General features: G+C 47.5%; 1 protein-coding gene across 1 annotated transcript in view; it reads right to left on the bottom strand.

Annotated features, from left to right (window-relative positions):
- LOC126473489 (3-phosphoinositide-dependent protein kinase 1) overlaps positions 1–26,436 on the bottom strand; it is a 408,040-nt gene extending 381,604 nt beyond the window's left edge. Inside the window, exon 1 of the mRNA XM_050100569.1 lies at positions 26,398–26,436. Within this exon, the coding sequence (XP_049956526.1) occupies positions 26,398–26,421 (24 nt within the window). The 5' untranslated portion in view covers positions 26,422–26,436. The remainder of the gene's footprint in view (positions 1–26,397) is intronic.
- Positions 26,437–26,722: the final 286 nt, after the last annotated feature.

The raw sequence follows: 26,722 nt of genomic DNA, 5'->3' as shown, positions 1-26,722 counted from the left end.
TGCAAAATAGTTAGGCCTTGAACAGATGAAATTTTTGAGGCTTGGCAGCAACTTTTCGTGAAATATTTCAATTATTCCTCAACTCATTAATCAAGTTTTCCTTAGTTACCCTGATTATTTTCAAGCAGTTAAATATTTTCGTGCAAAACTGGACCACACGCTGGTCACTTTGATACCCTGATTACCTGTTCCTTTCCCTTTGTTTTGTCGTGAAAATTTGGACAGAACCTCATGGTGGAAGTTATAGGGAGTCTTGTTTTCGGCTCACGAGTTCACAAAAACGTATACCTGTTCCTTTCCCTTTGTTTTGTTATGAAAATTTGGACAGAACTTCATGGTGTAAGTTATAGGGAGTCTTGTTTTCGGCTCACGAGTTTACAAAAACGTATCGAGTGTTAATCATATGATGAAATAGTCCTTTCTGCGTGCTGTCATTTCCAAAATTCGTCGTTTCGATATCTTGAACCTTTTATTAGATACGACGATTTTTACGACCACTTAATTCCCGAAGCGCAGGAAAGGTTCGGACGTACCGCGACCGACCTGTTCGCGGATATAGCAACCAATATCTCAAGAATGAAAAGAGATATCATTCCGGTCTCAACTTTAAATACGATTTAGATATATTGGTTACATTTCATACGCAATAACGTTTGGCCTCAAATGAACTGTACGAAAAGTCTACACAACGTGATTTTACCCCTGCAAATTTTTAAAAATTTCGCGCAGCCATGTACTCATTTTCGTGCAGTATAGTAACTATGACGAATAACGAAAATAAATTCAGACCTTCATCGTTTAACGATATCAAGCTATAGGTTGCGGAAGAGTTAAATTTTTTCACCGAATAGTTTTCTTAAAATCGGATGTTAAGTAATTCACAGCTGCCGTCGCGTCCGCTCCATTGCTTTGGCGAGAAGACACGTGGATGTCGCTCTCTGTCGCGCGTGCTACAGCGACAAGATTCAAACACATTTGAATTGAAACGTCGCTAGTTGGAGCTGGAGACAGGCAGCGACACATGTCGTTCACGTAGGACACTTCCGTAACTATACCTGCGGTTGTGTTTTCTCGCCTGAAGCTGTCGGTCGCTTCTGTCGCTCACGTGGGATGCAGCCTAATCTCACACATATTTATCGGACTATCGTCGGTGGCGTATCAGTTTTAGCTGAACTAGGAGAGTCAGCAGCGGCCGTGGAATGCAGTGGGAGGAATCCATTGACCCGTGCAGCAATGCAGTAGCACCTGCTCACGGCCTGGAACTAAAAACTCGCAAAGTAACGGTAGTGCACGGACTGATCAGTTCCGATACTGTTTGTTATTCGAATCCAACACGTGTCCTGGGAGCAGTACGGAGTCGCCGCGTTACTGTCACGTTGTAGCGAGGAAGTTTCAACAGGGTCTGCACGTGACATACACGTGTCCGTTTTAAGACCGGCTGGATCCCCCCGACGGGACGACGGGCAATGTGATGAGCCCACCCCAGCTGTCTGTCCACGCCAAGATACGCGACTGCTTTTTCTCTCAAGAGCGTACCATGCCACACCACACCGTGCTATACCGCTTAAAGTGTCGCTCGCGACCGCTCCCACACAGCTAACTAACAATGACATTTTCAAGTCGACAATATTTGCTTCCTGGAGATGTTACATGTTGCGTACAGGAACATTGTCTTCTTGTGGGACGGCGGGTAAAATTTTTTTAATTGAAAATGCCTGGCAACTAATTTTGTGGTCAGCCAGAAAGCGAAGGTAAACATACTGACCTTAGTTCCTAGTCTGCACTGCCATATTCTAGTCCAGCCCACTGAAAGAAAAGTTTCTATTCTCCTATTTCTTTGCTGGATCAGGACTATGAATTTAAATAAAAGTATAGTGTTCCAGTCAAAATTTATATTACGTTAAGTTTCTCACCTACAACACTTGGAAAATCACTACTGTCAATGGAAAGCAAGTCTTTCAGCAGTTCAGAGGTGACCTAGCGGTACGTTCCTACCAGATTGTCTTTCACCCTGACTAAAACTACTCAATAAAAGTTTGCAATAAATGTTCAAAATTAATGCTCGCCATAAAAGGAGAAATAAAGTTACCACTTGCTACGAGAAACTGTAATTCACACGGACGGCACACTAACAGTTACTATGGAGAATTCTAAGCAATCCAGGACGGTGTACAGTCCTCGCGAGTTCACTATCCTTTTTTACCGCAAAATACGAACTTTGACACAGTTCGGCTCTGACGTCATCCGAGGGAGATCTGACGTTTAACAGACGTGGATCTTACAGTGTCGGAGTGCGAAGTGAAACTTCCTACTGCCTCTCGGGCTGCGTTTATATAGGTGCCGGAATGCCGGAGCGGTAGTTCGGCTTGTTCGGTCACAGGATTTAGCTACCCTCTGTAGTAAAAAACTGAGTAAACGGATCAACGAACAACCTGAACGAATGTTATCGGACGTCCGCCACGAACAAAGTCATCGAACAATATAGCACAAAATGAGATTTTAAAAAAAGGGAACATCTATTGTCTATGGCTACTTGTATACTGCAGCAGCTTCGGAACGACCGCTTCCACGGGCACGTAGACTTTAATAATATAGCTACAAATTACTTCAGAAACCTCTTAACTTTTTATTTGTGTTTAGTTAAGTTGTTTGAAAGCACAGAAAAAGTTTCAGTTCCCTAGAATGAAAACTTTGCATTCCGAAGGAACAGACACCATATAAGTATACAGTTCTGGCAATACTGGCCATGAGATTCTTCTTGGTAAGAATGTCTTCCACGAGTAATGAGTGCTTTGGGGTGGGACACTACGAATGTAGTGTGTGGACATACAAGGTGAGAATGTGGGTCTCGCGGGAGGCGTGCGCGAGATAGTCCCTGCAGTCGCCCTATCCTCTGTGCCGCGAAATATGAATTTCATTGTGACTACTGGTAAAAGTTTCTAAGACACCGCCGTCCGATCTATAACTGCGTCCAAAGTATAACTTGTTTGCAATGTTGCTAATGTGAAAAAAGAACAGAACGCGCTGTACACGTTGTGCTGCACAAAACCTCAATAAAAGTAAGTACGAGGGTAATCCCAAAAGTAAGGTCTCCTATTTTTTTTATACGTACAGAAATCTGTTTGTGTTGCAGTTGGTCACACTGTTATGAAGAGTGCTTCACGCGCTGTGTGTAAACATGAGCACGCCGCGCTGAGAAGCTCAGTCTTGGCTTCGCAGCCGTTGAGAATGGAGCTCCCGTTGGATGTTACCGCCAAGTGCGAAGTGCGCGCACTTATTCGGCTTTTGAACGCAAAGGGCACTGCGCCGATTGAAATCCATCGCTAATTGACGGAAGTGTATGGTGAGTCGTGCGTGGATGTCAAAAATATTCGTAAGTGATGTAGAGAGTTTGCAGCTGGTCGGACCGAAATTCACGACGAACAAAGGAGCGGGAGACCGTCAATTTCTGAGGAGACAGTGTTGAAGGTTGAGCAAAGAATGCGTGAAGATCGGCGGATCACCCTGTATGATCTCTGCACGTTGGTTCCTGAGGTTTCCCGAAGCACCGCTCACATAATTTTAACGGAAACATTGAACTACCGGAAGGTGTGCGCAAGATGGGTGCCACGCATGCTGACTGAGGACCACATGCGGCAGCGAGTTGATGTTCCTGCGCATTTCTTCACCGCCTTGCAGCCGAACAGAACAACTTTCTGGACTCAAATCGTCACGGGTAACGAAACCTGGGCATACTACTTTACACCTGAGACCAAGCAACAATCACGCCAGTGGCGGCATCCTTCTTCGCCATAGTCGCGGAAATGCAAAGAAACACACCCTGCCGGTAAAGTCATGACAACCGTTTTATGGGATCGGGAAAGGGTATTGTTGGTCGACTTTATGCCCACTGGGACCACAATTAACGCTGACAGGTACTGTGAGACTCTGAAAAAACTCGAACGGGCAATTCTCCATGACAACGCTCGCCCACACATCGTTCGGCAAATCGTTGCTGTCCTGCAACAGTTTCAGTGGAACATAATCTCCCACCCACCCTATAGTCCACACATGGCGCCCAGTGACTATCGCCTGTTCCCTAGGTTAAAAGAACATTTGGCCGGAAAGCGATTCAGCTCCGACGACGAGGTGAAAGAGGTGGTTCTTTCTGAACAGCATGGCAGCGAGCTGGTATGACATGGGCATACAAAAACTGCCTCAGCGTCTACAAAAATGCATCGACAGAAATGGTGATTATGTCGAAAAATAGCAAAATGTTCAAACTGTAAACTGATGTAAACCATTGTAGAAATAAACAGGTCTATGTACTTATAAAAAATAGAAAACCTTACTTTTGGGATTACCCTCGTAATGATGAAAATGTGCCGTAATTTGCTTGCTTCGAAAAAGCAGCTAAATTATCTACTCGCTGAAACAAAAACAAACAAGACAAAATTAAGGTTAACGCAAGTACAGTATGCACTTTCATTTCTCTGACAGTAACAACAATAATAATAATAATATGTAGTGACTTGTGCCGAGCAAAATCTACAACCCATACGTAAATAGAGATGGACAAGAAGCTTTTCTTTACATTACTTTCCCTTAAAAGAATCTGTTAATGACGGAATCGACGGTCTTACGTGAAGAATAATCTACTTAGGCTGCCTCTCTGTTTACAGAAATAGGTTACAAAATCTGCAGCACCTGCAAAATTTTAGCATACTGAAAGAGTCACATGTTGCAGTTGGTTGAAGACTCATACAGTGAGACTGTCTCCAATACTTGTTTGACCGATTGTTGAGTATTGTTCATCAGTATAGCTAGCACACTTACCAATTACTATCAGCTGAAAAGTAGAGATGATCCAAGGAAGAGCTGGATGTTTGGTTGGTTGATTTTGGGGGAGGGCCAAACAGCGAGTCATTGGCCCCATCAGATTAGGGAAGGATGGGAAAGGAAGTCGGTCGTGCCCTTTCAAAGGAACCATACCGGCATTTGCCTGAAGTGATTTAGGAAAATCACGGAGAACTTACATCAGGATGGACGGATGCGTGTTTTAACCGTCGTCCTCCCGGATGCGGAGGTTTCGTCACAGGATCGTTTAGTCGGCGGCGCGAGTACGATACGGAGGTGCTCAAACAAACTCCACTGGCAGTCTCCATAAGAGAAACGTACTTTATGACGAAGAGGGTTGCTGTTGAAATTCCAAGAGTGTATGACCATAGAAGAATCGCGTGACGTAACATTTCCCCCCACACGTCTCCCGAAATGATCACGACCAGAAAATCAGACAAACCAGAGCTTATAGTGAAGCGTCATTCGCGGATGGGAACAGAGAAGGGGGGAAATGACAGCGTACGCTCCGCCACAAACCGCGGAGTACTGATGCAGATGTGAGGTTGCGTTGCCAAGTACCAGTATTACGAAAGGTCAGAAAGACTCTAGCGAACACGAACGCACTGTAGGTGGTGGGCTGGCGCGGAGCCCACGGGACAGACGGGGGGCGGCGCGTGCGTCACGTCAAAGCGCGTGACACTGCGGGTCTTATCAGTGCAAGCAGCCGGTGGTTGGTTGGTGAGGGGGGAAAGCGAACAAAATGCTTTGTCATCGGTTGCTTGTTCCTATCTAAACAATTCCACAAGGGAAAGAATAAAACAAACGAAACTTACAGCACAAAACCGGGAGAAAGGAAAAACCACAAGAACGCCAGAAGGGCAACAAACACTAAAATGGACAAAATAAGACAAGAAAACCACAGAGAGGCTCAAGGAACAGGTGGAAGGTGTTAAAACAAGAGAGCAAATGACCGTGGCTGACTGATCACAAGAATAAAAAGGATAAGCCAGCCACTCTGCAACACATTAAAACCTCCAGCCTAAAAGCACTAGGGTAGAGAACACAGAGGGACAAAGAACATGCACTAAAACTTAGACACAATAATAACCGCCCCCCCCCTCCCCTCACGTATGAAACGTAAAACTAAATCAATCGATGAGGCGTTGTCAGCTGAAATTAACAGTAACGAGTCCGGTAACCGAAGATTACGTCGCAGGGCAGCCAATGTATGACAGCGCAACAGAATGTGGGCCAATGTCAACCGGACGCCGCACCGACACTGCGGCGGGTCTTCACGGCGCAGGAGATAGCCGTGGGTGACCCAAGCGTGGCCAATGCGGAGCTGGCAGAGAATCACAGAGTCCCGGCGAGAGACCCGCATGGAGGACTTCCACACATTCGTAGTCTACTTAATAGCATGCAGTTTGTTGTGAGTACCGAGATTATGTCATTACATCTCCCAAAGTCGAAAAACCTTACGGCGTAATACTGAACGCAGGTCAGTTTCAGAGATGCGGATCACCAGAAGCGGTTTCCGCATAGCCTGTTTGGCCAGTCTGTCGGCAAGTCATTGCCTGGAATTCCGACGTGTCCTGGGGTCCAGACAGTACCACTGGACGACTGGACCGTTCCAGGGCAAAGGCGGACTCCTGGATGGATGCTACCAAAGGATGGCGAGGGTAGCACTGGTCGATAGCTTGCAGGCTGCTCGAGGAGTCACTACAGATAAGAAACGACTCGCCAGAGCACGAACGGATGTGCTCAAGAACACAAGATACGGCCATCAGCTCTGCGGCGAAAACACTGCAGCCATCTGGCAAAGAGTGCTGTGCAATATGTCCTCTATGAGCACAGGCAAAGCCAGCATGACAATCAGCCATCGAGCCGTCGGTGTATACTACTTCAGAGCCCCGGAACGCGTCAAGAAACGAGAGGAAGTCACAGCGAAGAGCCTCCGGCGGAACTGAGTTCTTATGCAAAAGGTACAGACGAAGCTGCGACCTAGCTATACCATGGAGGTGTATGCGAATGGACCAAGAGGGCAGGTGGTAAAGGAAAGCACTCTAGTTTACACAGAAGGGATCGGGCGCGAACAGCGATAGTAAGCCCCGACCTGTGCCGCTCATGTGGAAGATGAAACGCCGTGGTTGCGAAAAGGAGACGATGATTTAGATGCGCAGGAGAGATACGAATGTGTGCGACGTAACTGGCGCGCTGTTACGTCGCACAGCCCAGCCTCCACCACTACGCTGATCACCGGACTCGTCCTAAAAGCTCACGTCGCTAGTTGAACTCCCCACTGGTGCACTGGGTCTAGCAGCCGCGCCGCTGGACCATAAACCAGACTCCCACAGTCAAGGCGGGATTGAACAAGGGTTCTGTAGAGCTGCAGCAGTGTGCAGCGATCTGCACCCCAGTTGGTGTTGCTCAGGCAGCGGGGGGCATTAAGATGCGGCCAGCACTTCCGCTTAATCTGACGAAGGTGAGGAAGCCACGTCAGCCGGCCGGGGTGTCCGAGCGGTTCTAGGCGCTACAGTCTGGAACCGCGCGACCGCTACGGTCGCACGTTCGAATCTTGCCTCGGGCATGGGTGTGTGTTATAAGTTCTAGGGGACTGATGACCTCAGAAGTTAAGTCCCATAGTGCTCAGAGGAATTTTTTTTTTGAAGCCAAGTCAATCGGGCACGAAATACCAGTCCTAAGAACCGATATGTCTCCACTACAGTGAGTGGATCGTCATTAGTGTTCCGGATGAATGGTACGACACCGACAGATGTGCATGACGCACGATTTCGCGGCTGAAAACTGGAAGCCGCGGGCTAGAGCCCATGACTGCGCCGTGTGGATGGCTCCCTGTAGGCGCCGCTCAGCAACACTAGTGCTGGAGGAGCAGCAGGTGAGGCAAAAGTCGTCTGCATACAGAGAGGGCGAGGCAGGCGGCCTCACAGCTGCTGCGAGACCATTAATGGCCACTAAAAATAGAGAGACACTCAATACAGAGCAGCCATCTCTGGCGGGGAGCGAGTAACTACTTCAGACGAGTTTAATGATTCTTGACTGCGCTTTTGAAGGACATCATCTTTACGCCAGTGACTGTTATAGGTTTTTTATTACACTATTGCAATTTCGGCCTTAGGCCATTACCAAGTGCTGATATTATGGCTTGAAGCCATGTCAGTGTAATTTAAGCTTAAAGCCATAATATCAGCACTTGATAATGGCCTAAGGCTTAAATTGGAATAGTGTAGTAAAAACCTGTAAGTCACTGGCATAGAGATGATGTATTTCAAAAAAAAAGTTTTGTATGACTGTGAATCCCAGCTACAACAAGTATATTCTTGACTGCGTGTTTAAGCGCTTGCACGTTCTTGACAGCAAACGACAAAATTAAGACCTTTAGTGGGTACGTTTTCAATTACATATTGATCTCTCGTGGGCCCTGCACGGAGACGAGGGTTCGCGAAGTGTGGCGGACAGGCCGACTTAGCGTGACGTCACAAGTTCGCTGCAGGGCCCGTGTAGCTCGTTGGCCCTAGCTGGCGGTGCCCGTCTGCCTGACTTCCGGCTGCGAGAAGGTTCCCCTACACTACGATCTCAATCAAAAAAAAAAAACTTTGTACGTTTCGCAGAGGCCGCAGTGTTTGGTACTTGTCGCAGCCACGTCGATTACATGTCGTTGCGAAACGACACGGAATGGAACGCGCACATAACGGCAGCTGTAGCAGAGCGAATGGCAAACTACAGTTTATTAGGAGAGTTCTGGAAAAGTGTAGCGCGCCCGTAAGGAAGACCGCGCACAAAGCAATACACAGGCGTTCTGCCAGATTTGTTAGTGGCCGGCTGGATCAGAGTGACAGTGTTACGGAAGTGTTCCGAGAGTTTAAGTGTAACTTTAGAGTATTTCTGTTATAGTGGAGAACGGTTCTACACCTCCAACGTCCACCTCGCGTAAGGAGAAAACGACAGAGTTTAGAACTCGTACAGAAAACCACTTTTCCCCTCTCACTCCATTTGCGAGTGGAACAGGAAAGGACACGAGGTAGCCTGTGGCACGCACTGACAAGTGTGTTTCGGAGTACGGGTGGGACTCGGCCGTCCACATTCAGAGCAGAAGCCACGAGCCCCACCGCAGAGGCGCCGCGGATACACCAGAAGGCGGTCGGCGACTGCCGCCTCCCGGGCGGAGGTTAATAAAACCCTCAAGGTCGGGGGCGAGAGACGCGCGCCAACACGTGCGCCGTCTAGGCGACAATGTCGGCGCCACGGAGGACAGGTGAGGAGAAGGAACTTAGCCGCTACATCAGGGGCCACCCACAGTCGCACCACCTTGCTCGTCTCTTTCTCACTACTGTACGGTGGCGAGTCGCATTGAAATCGTAAAAAAAAAAAAAAAATCCTTGTCATTGTTATTTACTAGCCGACTAGCAGGCTTTGTCCGGTTATTTATTTACCCAGTCTTATATTCCCTAGGAAAAATGATCCTTTTTACAAACCGCTCGCTTCATACTCCGACTCAACCCCAGTCCTGAGAGTCTTAGGAGTACCTTACCGAAACACAATTTTTTTTTTTTTTTTTTTTTTTTTTTTTTATAGCATATCAAATATCGGTATGTGCCAAATCTGATTGAAAATGCTCCCGATGTTTCACAGCTATGCTTACAAGTCACCCCTTTCCCACCCCCACAAATACAGATGGTTTACCCCTGCAGAAATTGTCTCGCAGTAATAACCCACTTGTGGGTATGTGGGTGAAGTTTAGTTGAAGCTGTTGCACGCGTTTCAGAGTTATGATGGAGCCTGGAACATCTATATACACACACACACACACACACACACACACACACACACACACACACACACACACATTCCACAGGTGGCGCAAACCGTTAACAGGTGCTTCAGATTCACTGAAATGAGTGAGTGAATCGGCACAGTCGAAATGACTGACGTGACTGTACGGACCATGTAGTCCGAATTGGCTCCCTGACCAAAAATTTCACTGACATCCCTTCATGTCACTGCAGCTACGCTGATTCCATCCTGCGTATCTAGTTTATGTTTCCCCACATTGTCTCTATTCCCACTTACCCCATGGAAAAAGCCACTGGAGATACTATGGGTGGAAATGTCAGTGGCAATGGAAAGATGACTCTGGCCTGGACCAGTTCTCAGACACCGTTAAGGTTAAGCCGGCAGCTCCCGATAAACGGCAAATTCACGTTCGAGTCAAAGTCTGGCGAAACAGTCGCGTCATACACTGCGGGGAAAAAAATTAGTACACACTTTTATAGGTTTCCAGTTCACTCAAGATTTATTGTTCGAACAGTGAATGTGGAGTACATGAAATGATTACATTTACAGATCAATAACACAAACGGTTCTAGGTACCAGGTATCGACCCATGCTGAAACGCCGGTATTAATATGTGTAACCTCCGTCGGCAGCAATACAATGTCTGACTCTGGCATCCAGTCGGTCGTAGAGATGGCGAATACTGTCTTGAGATACGTTATGCGATGCCTGCTCGACCTGTTCACGTAGTTCTGTAAGAGTTGTTGGTTGAGGAGTCACACGAGTCACTTGTCGGCCCGTCATACCTCACAGTGCTCAATTAGAGACAAGTCCGTAGATCGTGCTGGTGAGGAAAGTTGCTGAACTTCTTGCAGAGCACGTTGAGTTTCACGCATCGTGTGTGGGCGAGCATGGTAGTGTTGGAACAACACATCAATTTCCTCTGGCAAGAATGGCAGAAGAACAGATCTAACAACGTTCTGCACATTCAGCAGGTACCTCCAGAAACAGCAAAGGTGAACGGGAGTTGCAGCTTACTGCACCCCAGATTATAGGGCCTTGTCTGAGGTCAGTGTGCGTCAGACGAATGCACTCTACGAGACAGCGCGCACCAGTTCTACGTCGCGCACACAAACGACAATCACTTGCGTGCGTACAGAGCCTACTTTCATCGCTGAAGGCCACGGCACGCCAATCCATCTTCCGAGTGATCCTCTGACGGCACCAATTGACCTGTGCACGTTGATGCTGTGGCGTGACTGGAAGACGGATTAGAGGTATGGGTGCTCGTAGTTTCACTGCTAATAACCGGTTCACAACCGTTCGTGTTGCCACATCTGTGTTCATAAGCCCTCTGGTGTGAGACTGTTCACCTGACCACCGATACCGGGATCGTTACTCGAGTGACGCAACACGTCCAACTTGTGCAGCAATTCTCTGGAAGGACCATCCCACCACTCGGAAGGCCACAGTTTGACGCCTTTAAAACTCGCTCATTTGGCTGTAGGAAGCAAGAGTGCGTCTCCGTGGCACGGTTGCCTGCTTGCTTCATACGTTTGCACCACACTGAGCCTTCTGGCTGTGAACATTCTCTATTAAATGGTAGACATAGGTGGCCCTTTGGTAGCTACGCCACTACGCTGTGTGCGTAGCGGACGACGTCGAAACCATTATCAGTGCTTCTACTATCCCCCAGGTGGCGAGAGGATCGAAATTGACGTCGTCTTTCGAGGCGTACTAATTTTTTTTCGGCAGCATATTCAAACCTCTATCACTTAGCGACGCTCAATACAAATTCTCCAGCGCTAGTAAACTAACTCATTTCCCTTAGAAACTTTTTTAAAGAGGTAAATCTGTCGTCAACCTATAGGTTTGTCACGTACGATTCATTTTATGTAGCATGCCCTTGAATAATACCGACATTCGAACTGACTAACCGAGCCAGTTGTATGGAGAACCGCGGTTTAACACGTGGACTCTGAGCCATGGTGCAGGTCGGCATTTTTAACAGCAAGAGTTGAAACAAGCGATGAGAGACAGAAAAAAACTGAGGATCAGCTAGGCACTGAAAACACGGCCATTGGGTTTGTATCACACAGCCTGGCATAGAAGTGAAGCACCCAGAAGGGGAAAAGGAAACAAAGTGAAACTTCACGGTCTGACAGGGTGCGTGATGTTATTTTGATGGTTATAATTTTGAGTCAAATTTTGAAAGAGCTTGCAACTGTGAGCCCATTTATCAATCTGACGTTGCACCTCTGCTGGCCTGGATGCACGCAGTGGTTCAGTTGGGAAGGATGCCATGAAGCCACTGTGTCCTCTCCTGACAAAAGCTGGTCCACGTCTATTGTAACTGGTCCTCGATATCCTGGACACTGGCGATGTGGTGCTGTTGTCCTAAATGTTACTGTGCTGGCGTAAGCTGTCGCCAGCACACCAGGTGGCAAACAGGTTGCGAGAAGACCAATAGTAGGTGCAAGCAACGCGCCTATCAGGAGTGGGGACAGAGACAGACACGCTGACAACGCGCCGCCAACGCCCTCTCGACCACCAGTATTTAGATCGCCACCGCGGACCGGAAGGGCCACTCAGTCACCCAGAGAGTCAACGAGTCGAATATCAGTCACAGCCCAGTGGGGGTCGTAGTCGCAGTTAGCTCCGCCTCTAGCTCTGGATCAGTCAGTAGCTAGCGACCAGAGTAGTGTACATAGCATGACTTGTACTTCACCAGCAGTGAAATTAACGTGGACTATTATGGAAGAGGTTGTACCACAACCCTGGGACTGTCTTAAGTAGCACTCTGTTTATGTTAATAAAGCACCTAGTAAATACATGCGTGCAGTTGTATTACTAGACGGAGAATACCGGCCAACAAACAACATCCTTTCTTCGCTTCCCATGGTACAAGGCTACGGTTGGTTGGTTTAAAAGAGGGGTGGAAGGGACCAAACTACGAGGTCATCGGTCCCTTGTTCCTAATAAAACAATGCCACAAGTGTGAGAATAAAACGGACGAGACATATAACACAAAACGGAAAGAAAGGGAAAACCACAAGAACGAAGGATAGGCAACGAACACTAAAAGGAACGAAAGAGGACAAGAAAACAACAGAGAGACGCTAGAAACAGAAGAGTGTGAAACATGAAAGCAGGTTACAGTGGCTGGCCGACCACGAGAATAAAAAGGAAAAGCCAGCCACTCTGCAACACATTAAAATTCCACCCTAAAAGCACTACGGTGGAGGACACAGAGGGACGAAGAACATGCGCTAAAACCTACACAGAAGTATAAAACCAACTCTCACGGATAAAACGTAAAACTAAAGCTGCTGCTGAGGTATCGTCGCACAACACCGAACGTAGGGAGCTGGGAAACTTAAAAGTCCGCCGAAGAGCGGCTAAAAGTGGGCAGTCCAGCAAGAGGTGGACTACTGTCATTTGGGAGCCACAGCGACACAGAGGTGGGTCCTCGCAATGGAGCAGGTAACCATCCGTTTGCCATGTATGGCCAATGCGGAGCCGGCAGAGGACAACTGATTCCCTGCGAGAGGGCCGCATGGAAGACTTCCACATATTCGTCGTCTCCTTAATGAGATGCAGCTTGTTGTGCGTACTGTTATGCCATTCCGTCTCCCAAAGCCTGAAAACCCTGCGGCGTAAAACAGAACACAGGTCAGATTCGAAGATGCCCACCTCCAGAAGCGGTTTCCGCGTCGCCTGTTTGGCCAGCCTGTGGGCAAGTTCGTTGCCTGGGATTCCGACGTGTCCTGGCGTCCACGCAAACACTACTGAACGACGGGACCGTTCCAGGGCATAGATGGATTCCTGGATGGACACTACCAGAGAATGGCGAGGGTAGCACTGGTCGACAGTTTGTAGGCTGCTCAATGAGTCAGTGCACAGGAGAAATGACGCGACAGGGCATGAGTGGACGTGCTTAAGAGCACGAGATATAGCCGCCAGCTCTGCAGTGAAAACACTGCAGTCATCTGGCAAGGAGTGCTGTTCAGTATGTCCTCCATGAACATACGCAAAAGTCTACGTGGCGATCAGCCATCGAGCCGTCGGTGTAAACCACGTCAGAGCCCCGGAACACGTCAAGAATCGAAAGGAAGTGACAGCGGAGAGCGGTGGGGTTAACGGAGTCCTTAGGGCCATGCAAAAGGTCCAGACGAAGCTGCGGCCGAGGAATACATTATGGAGGCGTACGTGAACGGACCGCAAGTAGAGGTAATAAAGGGAAGGACTCCAGTTCCGAGAGAAGGGACCACAAGCGAACCACAATCGTTAGCCCCGACCTGGGCCGCCGATGCGGGAGATGGACCGCCGCGGGCAGGAAAAGGAGACGGTAAATCGGATGCTCAGAAAAACTACGAATGTGTGTAGCGTAAATAGTGGGTAGTTGTGCACGTCTGATCTGCAATGGAGGGACCCCAGTCTCTACAAGTACGCTGGTCACCGGACTCGTCCTAAAAGCCCCTGTCGCTAGTCGAACCCCGCAGTGGTGCACGGGGTCGAGTAAATGCAATGCTGAGGGCGCTGCCGAACCATAAACCACACTCCCAGTCAAGGTGGGATTGAACAAGGGCTCTGTAGAGCTGCAGCAGCGTACAGCAATCTGCACCCCAATTAGTGTTGCTCAGGCAACGGAGGGCACTGAGGTGCTGCCAGCACTTCCGCTTAAGCTGACGAAGATGAGGAAGCCACGTCAATCAAGCGTCGAAAACCAGTCCTAAGAATCGATATGTCTCCACTACAGTGAGTGGATCGTCATGAAGGTAAAGTTCTGGGTCCGGATGAACAGTACGACACCGATAGAAGTGCAGGACACACGACTTCGCGGCTGAAAACTGGAAGCCGTGGGCCAGAGCCCATGACTGCGCCTTGTGGATGGCGCCCTGTAGGCGCTGCTCAGCAACACCAGCACTGGAGCAGCAGTGTGAAATGCAGAAGTCGTCTGCATACAGACAAGGTGAGACGGAGGGCCCGACAGTTGCTGCTAGACTGTCAATGACCACTGAAAATAGAGAGACACTCAATACAGAGTCCTGCAGGACTCCATTCTCTTAGATATCGATGGAACTATGGGAGACACCAACTTGGACACGTAAAGTACGGAACGACAGGAAGTTTTGGATAAAAATCGGGATCGGGGACCGGAGACCACACTCGTACAATATGGCAAGGATATGATGTCGCCAGGTCGTTTCGTATGCTTTACGCAAGTCAAAAGAGACGGCAACCAGGTGTTGGCGTCTGGACAAGGCTGTCCGGATGGCAGACTTGAGGGGGGTACAAGCCTACAGTGACAACGAGACGACACACAAGTTCTCACACGCGTTCAATCGGGAGATCTTAGGGGATCTCACTTGCCTCGGAATTGCACTGACATTGCGTAGGCAGTTCAGAGACATGTGGCACGTGTGGCGTGGCACTGTCCTGTCGAAAAATGGCCTCGCGATACTGTCGCTCGGGACGCAACGCGTGAGGACGCACGGTGTCCGTGACGTGCTGCTGTGCCGTCAAAGTTCCCTCGGTCAGGACCAGCCGTGACCTGAAGTCACGGCATGACGCCTGGAGTAACAGCGCTGCACCTCTTCAGATCACTGGAAGAACGGGACCTCTCCACCAGGTCGCCGCCGCACCCGCCGACAGTGGCCAGCAGGGGCAGACTGCAGGACGGCGACTCATCGCTGGAACACAATGCGACGTCATTCGTCAGGAGTCCCCGCTCTCCTGGCACGGCGTCGCCTCAAGTGCAGCCGCCTGTGTTGTGGCGTTAACGGCAGCCTACTCGTGAGACGCTAATTCCCTAGTACGGCTGTTGCCAGTGTCTGACCGATGGTGCAGGATGACGCAGGGCGTTGTAAGCAGTCCACTATTTGATCTCCAGTGGCAGGACAAATGTGAAGGGCTTACAGTGTGCTCAAAGGACGATACCGTGACCCTCCCTTGTGGTGAGACGTGGTCGAAAGGATCCTACGCAACGAGTGTGGCTGCCTTCACGTTTCCGTGCAGTCGAACACTGAGCCAGCCACGTCCGAATGCCCCACAAATCCGGCTACTGCACCACTCGACCAGCCGGCCCAGTGGCGACCCACAATGCGGCCCCTTTCAAAATCCTCCGTGTCCTCCACAGAGATCACTCGACACTTGATGCTCTTCGCGCTCCCTGTATACCCTACACTAAACACGGCCCACAATAATGCAATGCTGGTGGCTGTTCTGCCCGTCACAGTGAACATCGACTCCATAATCATTTACATACCCGCCATCGTGTATGAGCACTAAGTTAAATTTATATGCGAGCACGTCTTCTCTATGCTTCATTTTTTCTGTCTGGCGGTGTACGTTTACCCAGTTCACTTACCGAATAGTTGTATTTTTTGAAAATCCATAAAGCCAAATGGCAGAATTCACTTCCTGATCGAGTTGTCGACTGGTGGTTTACACGGTTTTGCGACCTACGCAAACTCGGACTACTGAATAACGTGCGAGTTCGATTACTGGCGGCCTCTGCAAGTGTGTGAGGACGCGATTTAAGTATCCCGAAATGTATGCGAATTAATATATTTTCGAAGAACGCAGTTGTATACAGGGTGGTCCATTGATAGTGACAGGGCCAAATATCTCACGAAATAAGCATCAAACGAAAAAACTACAAAGAACGAAACTCGTCTAGCTTGAAGGGGGAAACCAGATGGCGCTATGGTTGGCCCCCTAGATGACGCTGCCATAGGTCAAACGGATATCAACTGCGTTTTTTTTAATAGTAACCCCCATTTTTATTACATAATCGTGTAGTACGTAAAGAAATATGAATGTTTTAGTTGGACCACTTTTTTCGCTTTGTGATAGATGGCGCTGTAATAATCACAGACGTATAAGCACGTGGTATCACGTAACATTCCGCCAGTGCGGACGGTATTTGCTTCGTGATACATTACCCGTGTTAAAATGGACCGTTTACCAATTGCGGAAAAGGTCGATATCGTGTTGATGTATTGCTATTGTGATCAAAATGCCCAACGGGCGTGTGCTACGTATGCTGCTCGGTATCCTGGACGACATCATCCAAGTGTCCGTACCGTTCGCCGGATAGTTAGGTTATTTAGGAAACAGGAAGTGTTCAGCCACATGTGAAACGTCAACCACGACCTGCAACAAATGATGATGCCCAAATTGGTGTTTTAACTGCTGTCACGGCTAATCCGCACAAAATGCGCGAGAATCGGGAATCTTAAAAATGTCGGTGTTGAGAATGCTACATCAACATCGATTGCACCCGTACCATATTTCTATGCACCAGGAATTGCATGGCGACGACTTTGAACGTCGTGTCCAGTTCTGACACTGGGCACAAGAGAAATTACGGGACGACGACAGATTTTTTGCACGCGTTCTATTTAGCGACGAAGCGTCATTCACCAACAGCGACAACGTAAACCGGCATAATATGCACTATTGGGCAACGGAAAATCCACGATAGCTGCGACAAGTGGAACATCAGCAACCCTGGAGGGTTAATGTATGGTACGGCATTATGGGAGGAAGGATAATTGGCTCCCATTTCATCGATGGCGATCTAAACGGTGCAATGTATGCTGATTTCCTACGTAATGTTCTACTGATGTTACTACAAGATGTTTCACTGCATGACAGAATGTATTGCGATGTACTTCCAACATAATGGATGTCCGGCACATAGCTCGCGTGCGGTTGAAGCGGTATTGCATAGCATATTTCATGACAGGTGGATTGACCCGCACGTTCACCGGATCTGACGTGCCCGGATTTCTTTCTGTGGCGAAGGGTTGAAGGATATTTGCCATCGTGATCCACCGACAACGCCTGACAACATGCGTCAGTGCATTGCCAATGCATGTGCGAACATTACGGAAGGCAAACTACCCGCTGTTGAGAGGAATGTCGTTACACTTATTGCCAAATGCATTGAGGTTGACGGACATCATTTTGAGTATTTATTGCATTAATGTGGTATTTACAGGTAATCACGCTGTAACAGCATGCGTTCTCGAAAAAGATAAGTTCACAAAGGTACATGTATCACATTGGAACAAGCAAAATAAAATGTTCAAACGTACCTACGTTCTGTATTTTAATTTAAAAAACCTACCTGTTACCAACTGTTCGTGTAAAATTGTGAGCCATATGTTTGTGACTATTACAGTGCCATCTATCACAAAGCGAAGAAAGTGGTCCAACTAAAACATTCAAATTTCTTTACGCACCACACGAATATGTAATAAAAAATGGGAGTTCCTATTTTAAAAAACGCAGTTGATATCCGTTTGACATATGCCAGCGCCATCTAGCGGGCCAACCATAGCACCATCTGGTTTCCCCCTTCAAGCTAGACAAGTTTCGTTCTTCGTAGTTTTTTCGTTTGACGCTTATTTCGGGACATATTTGCCCCGGTCACGATCAATGGACCACCCTGTAGACAAGCGAATTAAATGAACAGAACTGACGTATCACAGTCGTATTACAGCCGTTAGATATTATTATGGAATATACAACACTTTGGGTTTGCAGTCTCGAACAGCATTCTATGCCACCGAGCCACAAAAGTAAACAGAAATCTGTACGAGAACGGTCTGTTGAATATAACGCACGTGGAAGACACACAGACATGAGGTGTGCGCTGTTGCATCTGTATGTGACCGTGCCTTGTCATATTGCAACAGAACCCCATCTGAAAGCAATGCACGCCTCTCGGTTTCATCGCAGGCCGAAGACGATATTTCAAGAGATGTGCCTGTGACGTAAATGGTCTCTCGCGATGCGTTCGGCTCCAAGCTGCCGAAGCAGCAATCACAAACAGTTTGACGGTTTCACTTCCTTCCCCATCCTCGACACAATCTGAGCTCGTGCTCCGTCTCCAATGACTTGCATGTCGACCGGACGTTAAAGCCAACCTTCATTCCTTGCTTTTGTAGCCGAGGTCGCTGACTGCTTACCTGTGTGGTGGCGCTCGACGCGGGGCTATTCGACTGTAATTGGAAGACACTTCCAGCAGCATCGTTTGGCCAGCAACGGGACGAGACGTGGCGGGGTGAAGTTTCTGACCACCAGACTTTGCGCCACCGCGGTGGACTAAATTCCAAACCTCTACAGTTTTTCATAAATAAATGACGTGTGACTAGGGCCTCCCATCGGGTAGACCGTTCGCCGGGTACAAGTCTTTCGATCTGACGCCACTTCGGCGACTTGCGCGTCGATGGGGGTGAAATGATGATGATTAGGACAACACAACACCCAGTCCCCGAGAGGAGAAAATCTCCGACCCAGCCGGGAATTGAACCCGAGCCCTTAGGATTGACATTATACACTACTGTATGTTAAAATTGCTACACCACCAAGACGACGTGCTACAGACACGAAATTTAACCGACAGGAAGAAGATGCTGTGATATGCAAATGATTAGCTTTTCAGAGCATTCACTCAAGACTGGCGCCGGTGGCGACACCTACAACGTGATGACATGAAGAAAGTTTCCAATCGATTTCTCATACACAAACAGCAGTTGACCGGCGTTGCCTGGTGAAACGTTGTTGTGACGCCTCGTGTAAGGAGGAGAAATACGTACCATCACGTTTCCGACTTTGATAAAGGTCGGATTGTAGCCTATCGCGATTGCGGTTTATCGTATCGCGACATTGCTGCTCGCGTTGGTCGAGATCCAATGACTGTTAGCACAATATGGAGTCGGTGGGTTCAGCAGGGTAATACGGAACGCCGTGCTGGATCCGAACGGCCTCGTATCACTAGCAGTCGAGATGACAGGCATCTTATCCGCATGGCTGTAACGGATCGTGCAGCCACGTCTCGATCCCTGAGTCAACAGATGGGGACGTTTGCAAGATAACAACCATATGCACGAACAGTTCGATGACGTACGGGCCTTTCTGGATACAGAAAATGTTCGACTGCTGCCCTGGCCAGCACATTCTCCAGATCTCTCACCAATTGAAAACGTCTGGTCAATAGTGGCCGAGCAACTGGCTCGTCACAATACGCCAGTTACTACTCTTGATGAACTGTGGTATCGTGTTGAAGCTGCATGGGCAGCTGTACCTGTACACGCCATCCGAGCTCTGTTTGACTCAATGCCCAGGCGTATCAAGGCCGTTATTACGGCCAGAGGTGGTTGTTCGGGGTACTGATTTCTCAGGATCTATGCACCCAAATTGCGTGAAAATGTAATCACATGTCTGTTCTAGTATAATATATTTGTCCAGTGAATACCCATCTGCATTTCTTCCTGGTGTAGCAATTTTAATGGCCAGTAGTGTATCACGCTGACCACTCAGCTACCAGGAGCGGACAGTTTCTCATGAAGCGAGAGCACGCGGCACTGTTGTTGACGGTGATACGTCCGTCGGATTGGGACGTAAGCTCGGCGGCTCCCTCGGTGCTGTTCGAGAGGAGTTGACTGGGGTGTCGCTACCGAGTTACACACCCTCTCTTCTCTCGTCGTCTCCAAGAGGAGCACGACAGCGCACTACACACACCCACTACACTCACCTACACTCAACAGATTCACTTAAGACACAACGATTTAACCATCATTCTTTCCGCGCTCCGTACGTGAACTGAACGAGAAAACTCCTAATAACTGGTACAATGGGGGCGAACCCTCTGCCGTGCACTTCATAGCGATTTGCACAGTTCAGATACAGAACTGTCACAGACCGCGAGGAAACCAGTCCTTGTGTGCGAAGGAAGAGAACCGTTTCCGCTCAGGTGGCTTGACCTATGCCTCGTGGTCTCCCAGCTAACAACGCCATACGACTCTCTTTCTTTTTCATCGAGTGGAATGTGAATTACCCGCTTTTGGACTGCAGCAAATTAGACAAACAGGGGCTACAGACGACGTGAGGCTGTTGGCCCTGTAGTAAGACGCAGACCGAGTCCCCATGTACTCTGGGTCCCCGGCTGTACCTGCGCCGTTTAGTGCTCTCGCCGCGTGTATCGGAACACGTTCCCTTGCCAACCTAGTGGGACAGAGCGTTTCCGCACTTCCTTCGTGTCACCTGTTGTTGCGGAGGCTGCTTCTTCCGTACCAACAAAAGAACCTTCCCAACAGTCCCAATCAACTATATTTTGTGCTAATTTATTGACCGTTGACGTGCATAGCGCGCAGGCAGGACCTTGTTACACAAGTGGTGCATCTGCTGTGCGAGGACATAAAGAGCACACAGTAGGTAGCAAAGAGGCACAGCAACACATCATGCTAACTGGAAACAAATAGTTTTTTATTTTTTACATTATAGAGGTGCAAAACGTAAATAACACTACAAATGAAGTAGGGCTAAACTGTTCAGAAGTGAAATCGTTACATACTCTTCCCCTTCTACTAAGACTTCCATAAAATAGTGACAAATAAATAAATACAAAGATACGTTGCTGACAAGTTAAAGGACCATCGGACTGCACAGATACTCTCACTGGGAATAGGCACTCAGTTGTACGCGCAGGCTACAAGCTCCTAAAAAGTCTTCCAAGATTCTGCAAGTTGTTCTCTTTCCTGATGCGAGGTTTATGGCATTATTGGGGATTTAGCACTTCGATTTGCTTCGTCTCTTGAACAAAGTAACTTCCTGGTCGCAATAGCGCTCCACACACAAGGAAAAAAAATCGCGTTCTTCACCTGTGTCACACGAACAAGTTGCGAAGTCTCTCTGACACACAACCTGTGAAGGCGGCAGGGAAGATTTAAGTGATGTAAGCGCTCGTATCAGTGACGTCAGATATCACGTGACTCTCGTCCAATCAGTAAACGGCCATCTTCTGAGAAGTGGGCAGCTTGCACTTTTGTAGTACTGGCGATCTTCCTGCCGTCATGTTTATTCCCACACGTTGCACGCCCCGCCGCACCTTCGGGGATGTGGTCAGATACACTGAAATGCACGTGACTTCTCTCTCCAAGGCAGAAAAACGACAAACACACACAAACTTGCGTCTCAGAAAAAGCCCTGAATCGCTCACTCCGACATCGCAGATGAGATATCTGAACTAAACCAAACTATCAACTAATCTGAAAAACCCAACTACTTGTGTAATCATCGTATTACATTATAAATGTAAGTCATCCACGAATGATGCTTACAAAATCATCGTTCGACAGATTCTTTGCTGTTTCTTGTGAGTCTGGAATCCTTACCGGTTAGCATTATTGGAACCAAATTCTCACTCTGCAGATTAAAATTGTGTCCCAGACCGAGACTCGAACTCGAGACCTTTGCCTTTTGCTGGCTATTGCTACCAATAGGTAAGAGCACTTGCCTGCAAGGTCCCAAGTTCGAGTCTTGGTCCAACACGCAATTTTAATCTGCCAGTAAGTTTCAGGTAGCATTATTATGTAGAAGATGAAGATAATCCAAAGAAGAGCAGCGCATTTCGTGATGGGTTTTTGAAGTAAACGCCAATGCGTCGCTGAAATGTTCGACACACCACATCGGCAGATGCTAGAAGAGAGGCGTCGTGCGTCACAAAGTTTACAATTAAAATTCCGGGAGCGTACGTTCCAAGAAGAGTGGGGCGACATATCACTTCCTTCCGCATACATCACTCGAGCAGAGCATGAAGGGAAAAATCACAGAAACTCGAGCTCGTGCTTGCTTTCTTCCCACTTGTGTCATGAAATAACCAACACAAAGCACTGCTCGTTTAACTCCCAAATTTGTGTAAGCTGTCACTTCCCGCAAGTCCAGTAGGCTTTGCAACGAACGAGGTGTGTTATGAAAGTTTTACCTGAGAAAGATGAGGCACAGCAGCACGGTCTTCGACCCCACCATCTTAAAAAATTGGCACCATTCCTCTATGGCTGACCAGCATTAGGGTGAGCAATTAGTGGTTTGTTGTATCTGTGTACCATTAACAAGCGTTACTGATACATTTACAATCATGTTACAGTATGTTCTTCTTCCTTTCCCATCCCCCTCCTTCTCTCTCTCTCTCTCTCTCTCTCTCTCTCTCTCTCTCTCTCTCTCTCTGCCGCGCACGCATGCATGCAGAGTGTCTTTGTGTTGTGGTTTTTCAGGCGGAATAGAGGAAACCAGTCAGGTGAATTTGGCTTAAAACCCACATTCCCGCCGTCCGAAGTATCACGTGGTAATTAAATTAATCTGGGGAGCAGTTTTGATTTGGATTCAGGTTATTTATTTCCCAAGTGTTTTTCTCAGTACTTTCTTACCTGCCCTTATCAAAAGTAAACACGCATTGAATTTTTTGACGAGGCGTGGTGCAAGCACAAACGCGACACAGTTTTCTGTTATTGGCCGCGTAGTTAGAGGCGCCATGTCAGTGATTGCGCGGCCTCTCCCGCCGGAGGTTCGAGTCCTCCCTCGGGCATTGTGTGTGTGTGTGTGTGTGTGTGTGTGTGTGTAAGTAAGTCTAAGAACCGATGACCTCAGCAGTTTAGTTCCTTAGGAATTCACACACACATCTGAACATTTATTCCAGCAATTCGGCCGTTGCACATCTCTGCTTAAAAATTGGTCACGCCACGGACTACGAAGGAAATAAATTACTGCTCAGTTGTCTTCTTCTGAGAGAGTTTAAGTGAAGAAGATGCAGCAACTTAAGAAACTGATAAATATAAACCGATCCCGTCTCAGCGAGACACGGGATACTGCGATTTGCACACTGGGAACACGGCGCGAAGTGAACCCAGCTACAGCAGCTGAGTCAGAAGAGTACTGTCCCATCTCCCCACCACAGCACCGACTGACGGAAAAGTTGGTGCGGGGGAAGGCGATACCCAACGTCAAATGAAGTCCTAGTGGGACCAGCCCGTCATGGTTGTTCCTTTGCTTAGCTCTTAATTCCTGTGGGAGATAACGTCTATTCTCAAGTATTTCTAGGTGTAGTAATTTAGTATACAAACAAGAAAAAGGTGGGACAGTCTTAAACAGTTGTGCATATTTGTGTAATTGCGTCGTTGCTATCTCGAGAAAAAAAATCACGTATTTATATGGGTTGATACTGAAACTTTCAGTCTGCGAAGAGACCTATGGGATTCGGCGTGTAAAGATCGCTAGCAGCAGCGCTGCTGCCAACTTTCAGTCACAGACTGACAGAAAGGCAACACTGACGTGCTGCTTTAGAAACGTAAACAAAATCGCGTTAAGCGATTGGTTATGGAATAAGCGCCAACCATAACTTAACTGCCAGGGATCTATACGGTAAAATGATTCGAGCTAAAATGACTAGCCTATCATTCCTTGGTCGTTACCTGAACCATCTTGCTGCCAAAAAATCGTGAGAAACTAAACAATTCAAACCGGCAGAATCCCCTGAGAGAATTATTACCTATGACCGCATACGCAAATAAAAATTTGCAGCACCTGCCGCTGGCATCTCCACAATTACGTGTATGGAGGCTTCTGTCGGAACCCTCGGAATCTCACAACACTGCCGCACTGCACCGCTGAGTTGCGGACACAATGAAGAGTCGCCGGCCGCCGCAGACTGGCACACGTTGCGTGGGAGCGTGTTTACAAACAATCCCTGTCCGCCATGACACGCCGCGACCAGTACACTTATAAACTATGCACGCGCTCCAATTCACGGCCGTGTCTCCACAACCCACACAGCGCGTGTGTTTTATAGTGACATTACTTATGGCTGACGCCAAATTACTTAAAATGGTACTGAGCGAACACAGAACGTAATCAGCAGTCAGAACACTTGCGATAACGGGATGGTAAAGCAGCAGCCTATGGAAGTTCGCTAAAATAAATGACAGAAAATCCGTCACAGCGATATATATATATATATATATATATATATATATATATATATATATATATATATATATCGTAGTCTTATGAATGTGACATCATTTGAAACTACATCATTTAAACGCAGATTTCGCCAAATCTGTACCAATTTTCGTGCTGCGCGTAAACAACACTCACTTTCGCTCTTTTCTTGATACTTCAAGTTATTTCGGCGCCGCAGAAAATTGTAGTCAATTCAAACGTCTTGCACGTCATATGCAGATAATGACGTAGTCGCTGCAATAATTTATATTAGCTCACGTTACACCGCTCTTCTGCTTCACAACTCGGATGATAAACTCGTTACAGCACAGTGCACATTAAAGACGAAGCAAAGGATACTGATGAGAAATATAGAGAACGGACGGCATAATATTTATTCAAATTCACTGTAAGGGCAAACAACGAACACAACATTATTTGCCTATTTTCATTCGAACCTTCCGAGTAGGTCATTATATAGCACCTCCGGAAGAATGATCATTACGTGTGGTTTGCTGAAGTCTCTTGTATTTGTGGATACAGTTGGTTATGAAAATCTGAAACTACGAGAGAAAGTCCCAAGCATTGCAAATACTTCTCGTGGAATGCGAGGACTTGCGTTCGATTCTCGGCCCAGTGTATTGTTTTAATCCTTAACGACTATTCAGCGAAAGTGTATTTACAAACTGATACTTCTACCCTGACTGCAGTTATATGAAGTTAAAATGATGTGAACTGCATTCTACGGCATTGATGAAAGCTCAAAATTCAGTGATTAACAACGAAACCAAGGCGAGAGTGAATCTGCTTAGTTTATGTACGATATTTGCACATAAGATGCGCCAATATACTCGATTCAGTTTTTTTTCCAAATTTAGCTTGCAGCTTTAGTTGTTTATAACGGAAAGCGCATTTAATATTGAGCGAACGTTAACTTCGAGCTGCACTACAGATCTCCTGTTCACTCACAACCTTTACTTCGTAATCAGATCTTTTAGCTTCGGCAACGCACAACCAAATTGTCACCTTCCAAGCCAAACTAGACCTTAGATGTACTCGTTTATATATTTTTACACACACACACACACACACACACACACACACAAATAGGTACATTTCAAAAAGGTAAGAATACAATAATCCATTCAACAATCTCCGAAACACGTTTCGCTGAAGATTCCTGTTCTACGCGCGTTTGCATCTTCAATACACGAATTCTCGGAGGGCGTATCTCTTTTCCGCGGAGTCCACCTGAGGGGCTTTGGCTGTGCCTATTATAAGTATATTGGTAGCGACTGACATGTTGTTGTCAGTGAGAACACACAGAAAAGCCCACTGTTAAAGAAACTTGCTACGCCGAAGAGGTCGTTTACCTAGCCGCACGCGGTGCGAGGGCATTGCTCCTTCCCGCTGCCCGTCACAACAAACCGACGTGCTCCACGCCGACTACAGAAATGAAGCTACACTCACAAACAACGACATGCACAAACGTTTGGCCGCTCGGCACATTCTGTTCCGCTCATTAGAGAATGTGGGCGACGGATCGAAAGAGTTTCCAAGCCATTCCGCTACTTCATTTCACTGCAACACGCGTAACGGTCAACGACATGGTTAGGACGCGATTCTCACGAGAAAGAACAAATGTTATATGAAATGCGGCAGCTTACACACTAACTGATGACAAACCGCAAACTTGTCATCTTACATGTCACAACAGTATCTGCTACATCATGAATTAAGCAATTAGTTCACCAGCAACCTACTTCCGGCAAGGATTTGTATAGCAGTTTCACTGCTGCAAACCGTAATCAGAGCGCAGACACTAGAAAGTGTATGAGTTTGAGGAACATGGTCTTCACAACAAGGATCTCTCGCATTCAGTCGATTTATGGGATCCAACTCAGGCCGTGGAATTCGCGATTATATGTTCTGATCGATTTTGCTTCCATGCATTCAAAATGTTGTAATACAGAATTAATGGAGATCAATTTAACTTACCACCTGCCCTGAAGCTTCAGACATATCCACGCCAATATTGTTCCACTAAAAAAAAAAAAAACACTTTTATGCTCACAAGATTATCAACCGCACAGCTGCAAATTAATAACAGCAAATACGCGCCATGTTGAATGCTAGCGCTACCTGGATGTCAAACTGCACACCTGTAAGTTTACGAAAACAAGTGACAACATAGACCTCCAAGGTAACTCAACTGCTACCCGTACTTTCGTGACACAATTACAACATCTGCCGCTAGATGTCACCAGCGCTGCAAGCATTTTCTCGTTACTGGAGTTGTCTCGAGAAATTCTGCCGTTAAATC

Source organism: Schistocerca serialis, chromosome 4 (assembly GCF_023864345.2).
Source record: "Schistocerca serialis cubense isolate TAMUIC-IGC-003099 chromosome 4, iqSchSeri2.2, whole genome shotgun sequence".
NCBI classification, from domain to species: Eukaryota; Metazoa; Arthropoda; class Insecta; order Orthoptera; family Acrididae; genus Schistocerca; species Schistocerca serialis.
Note: the sequence above shows the minus strand (reverse complement) of the source record. Positions and strands in the feature narration are given on the sequence as shown.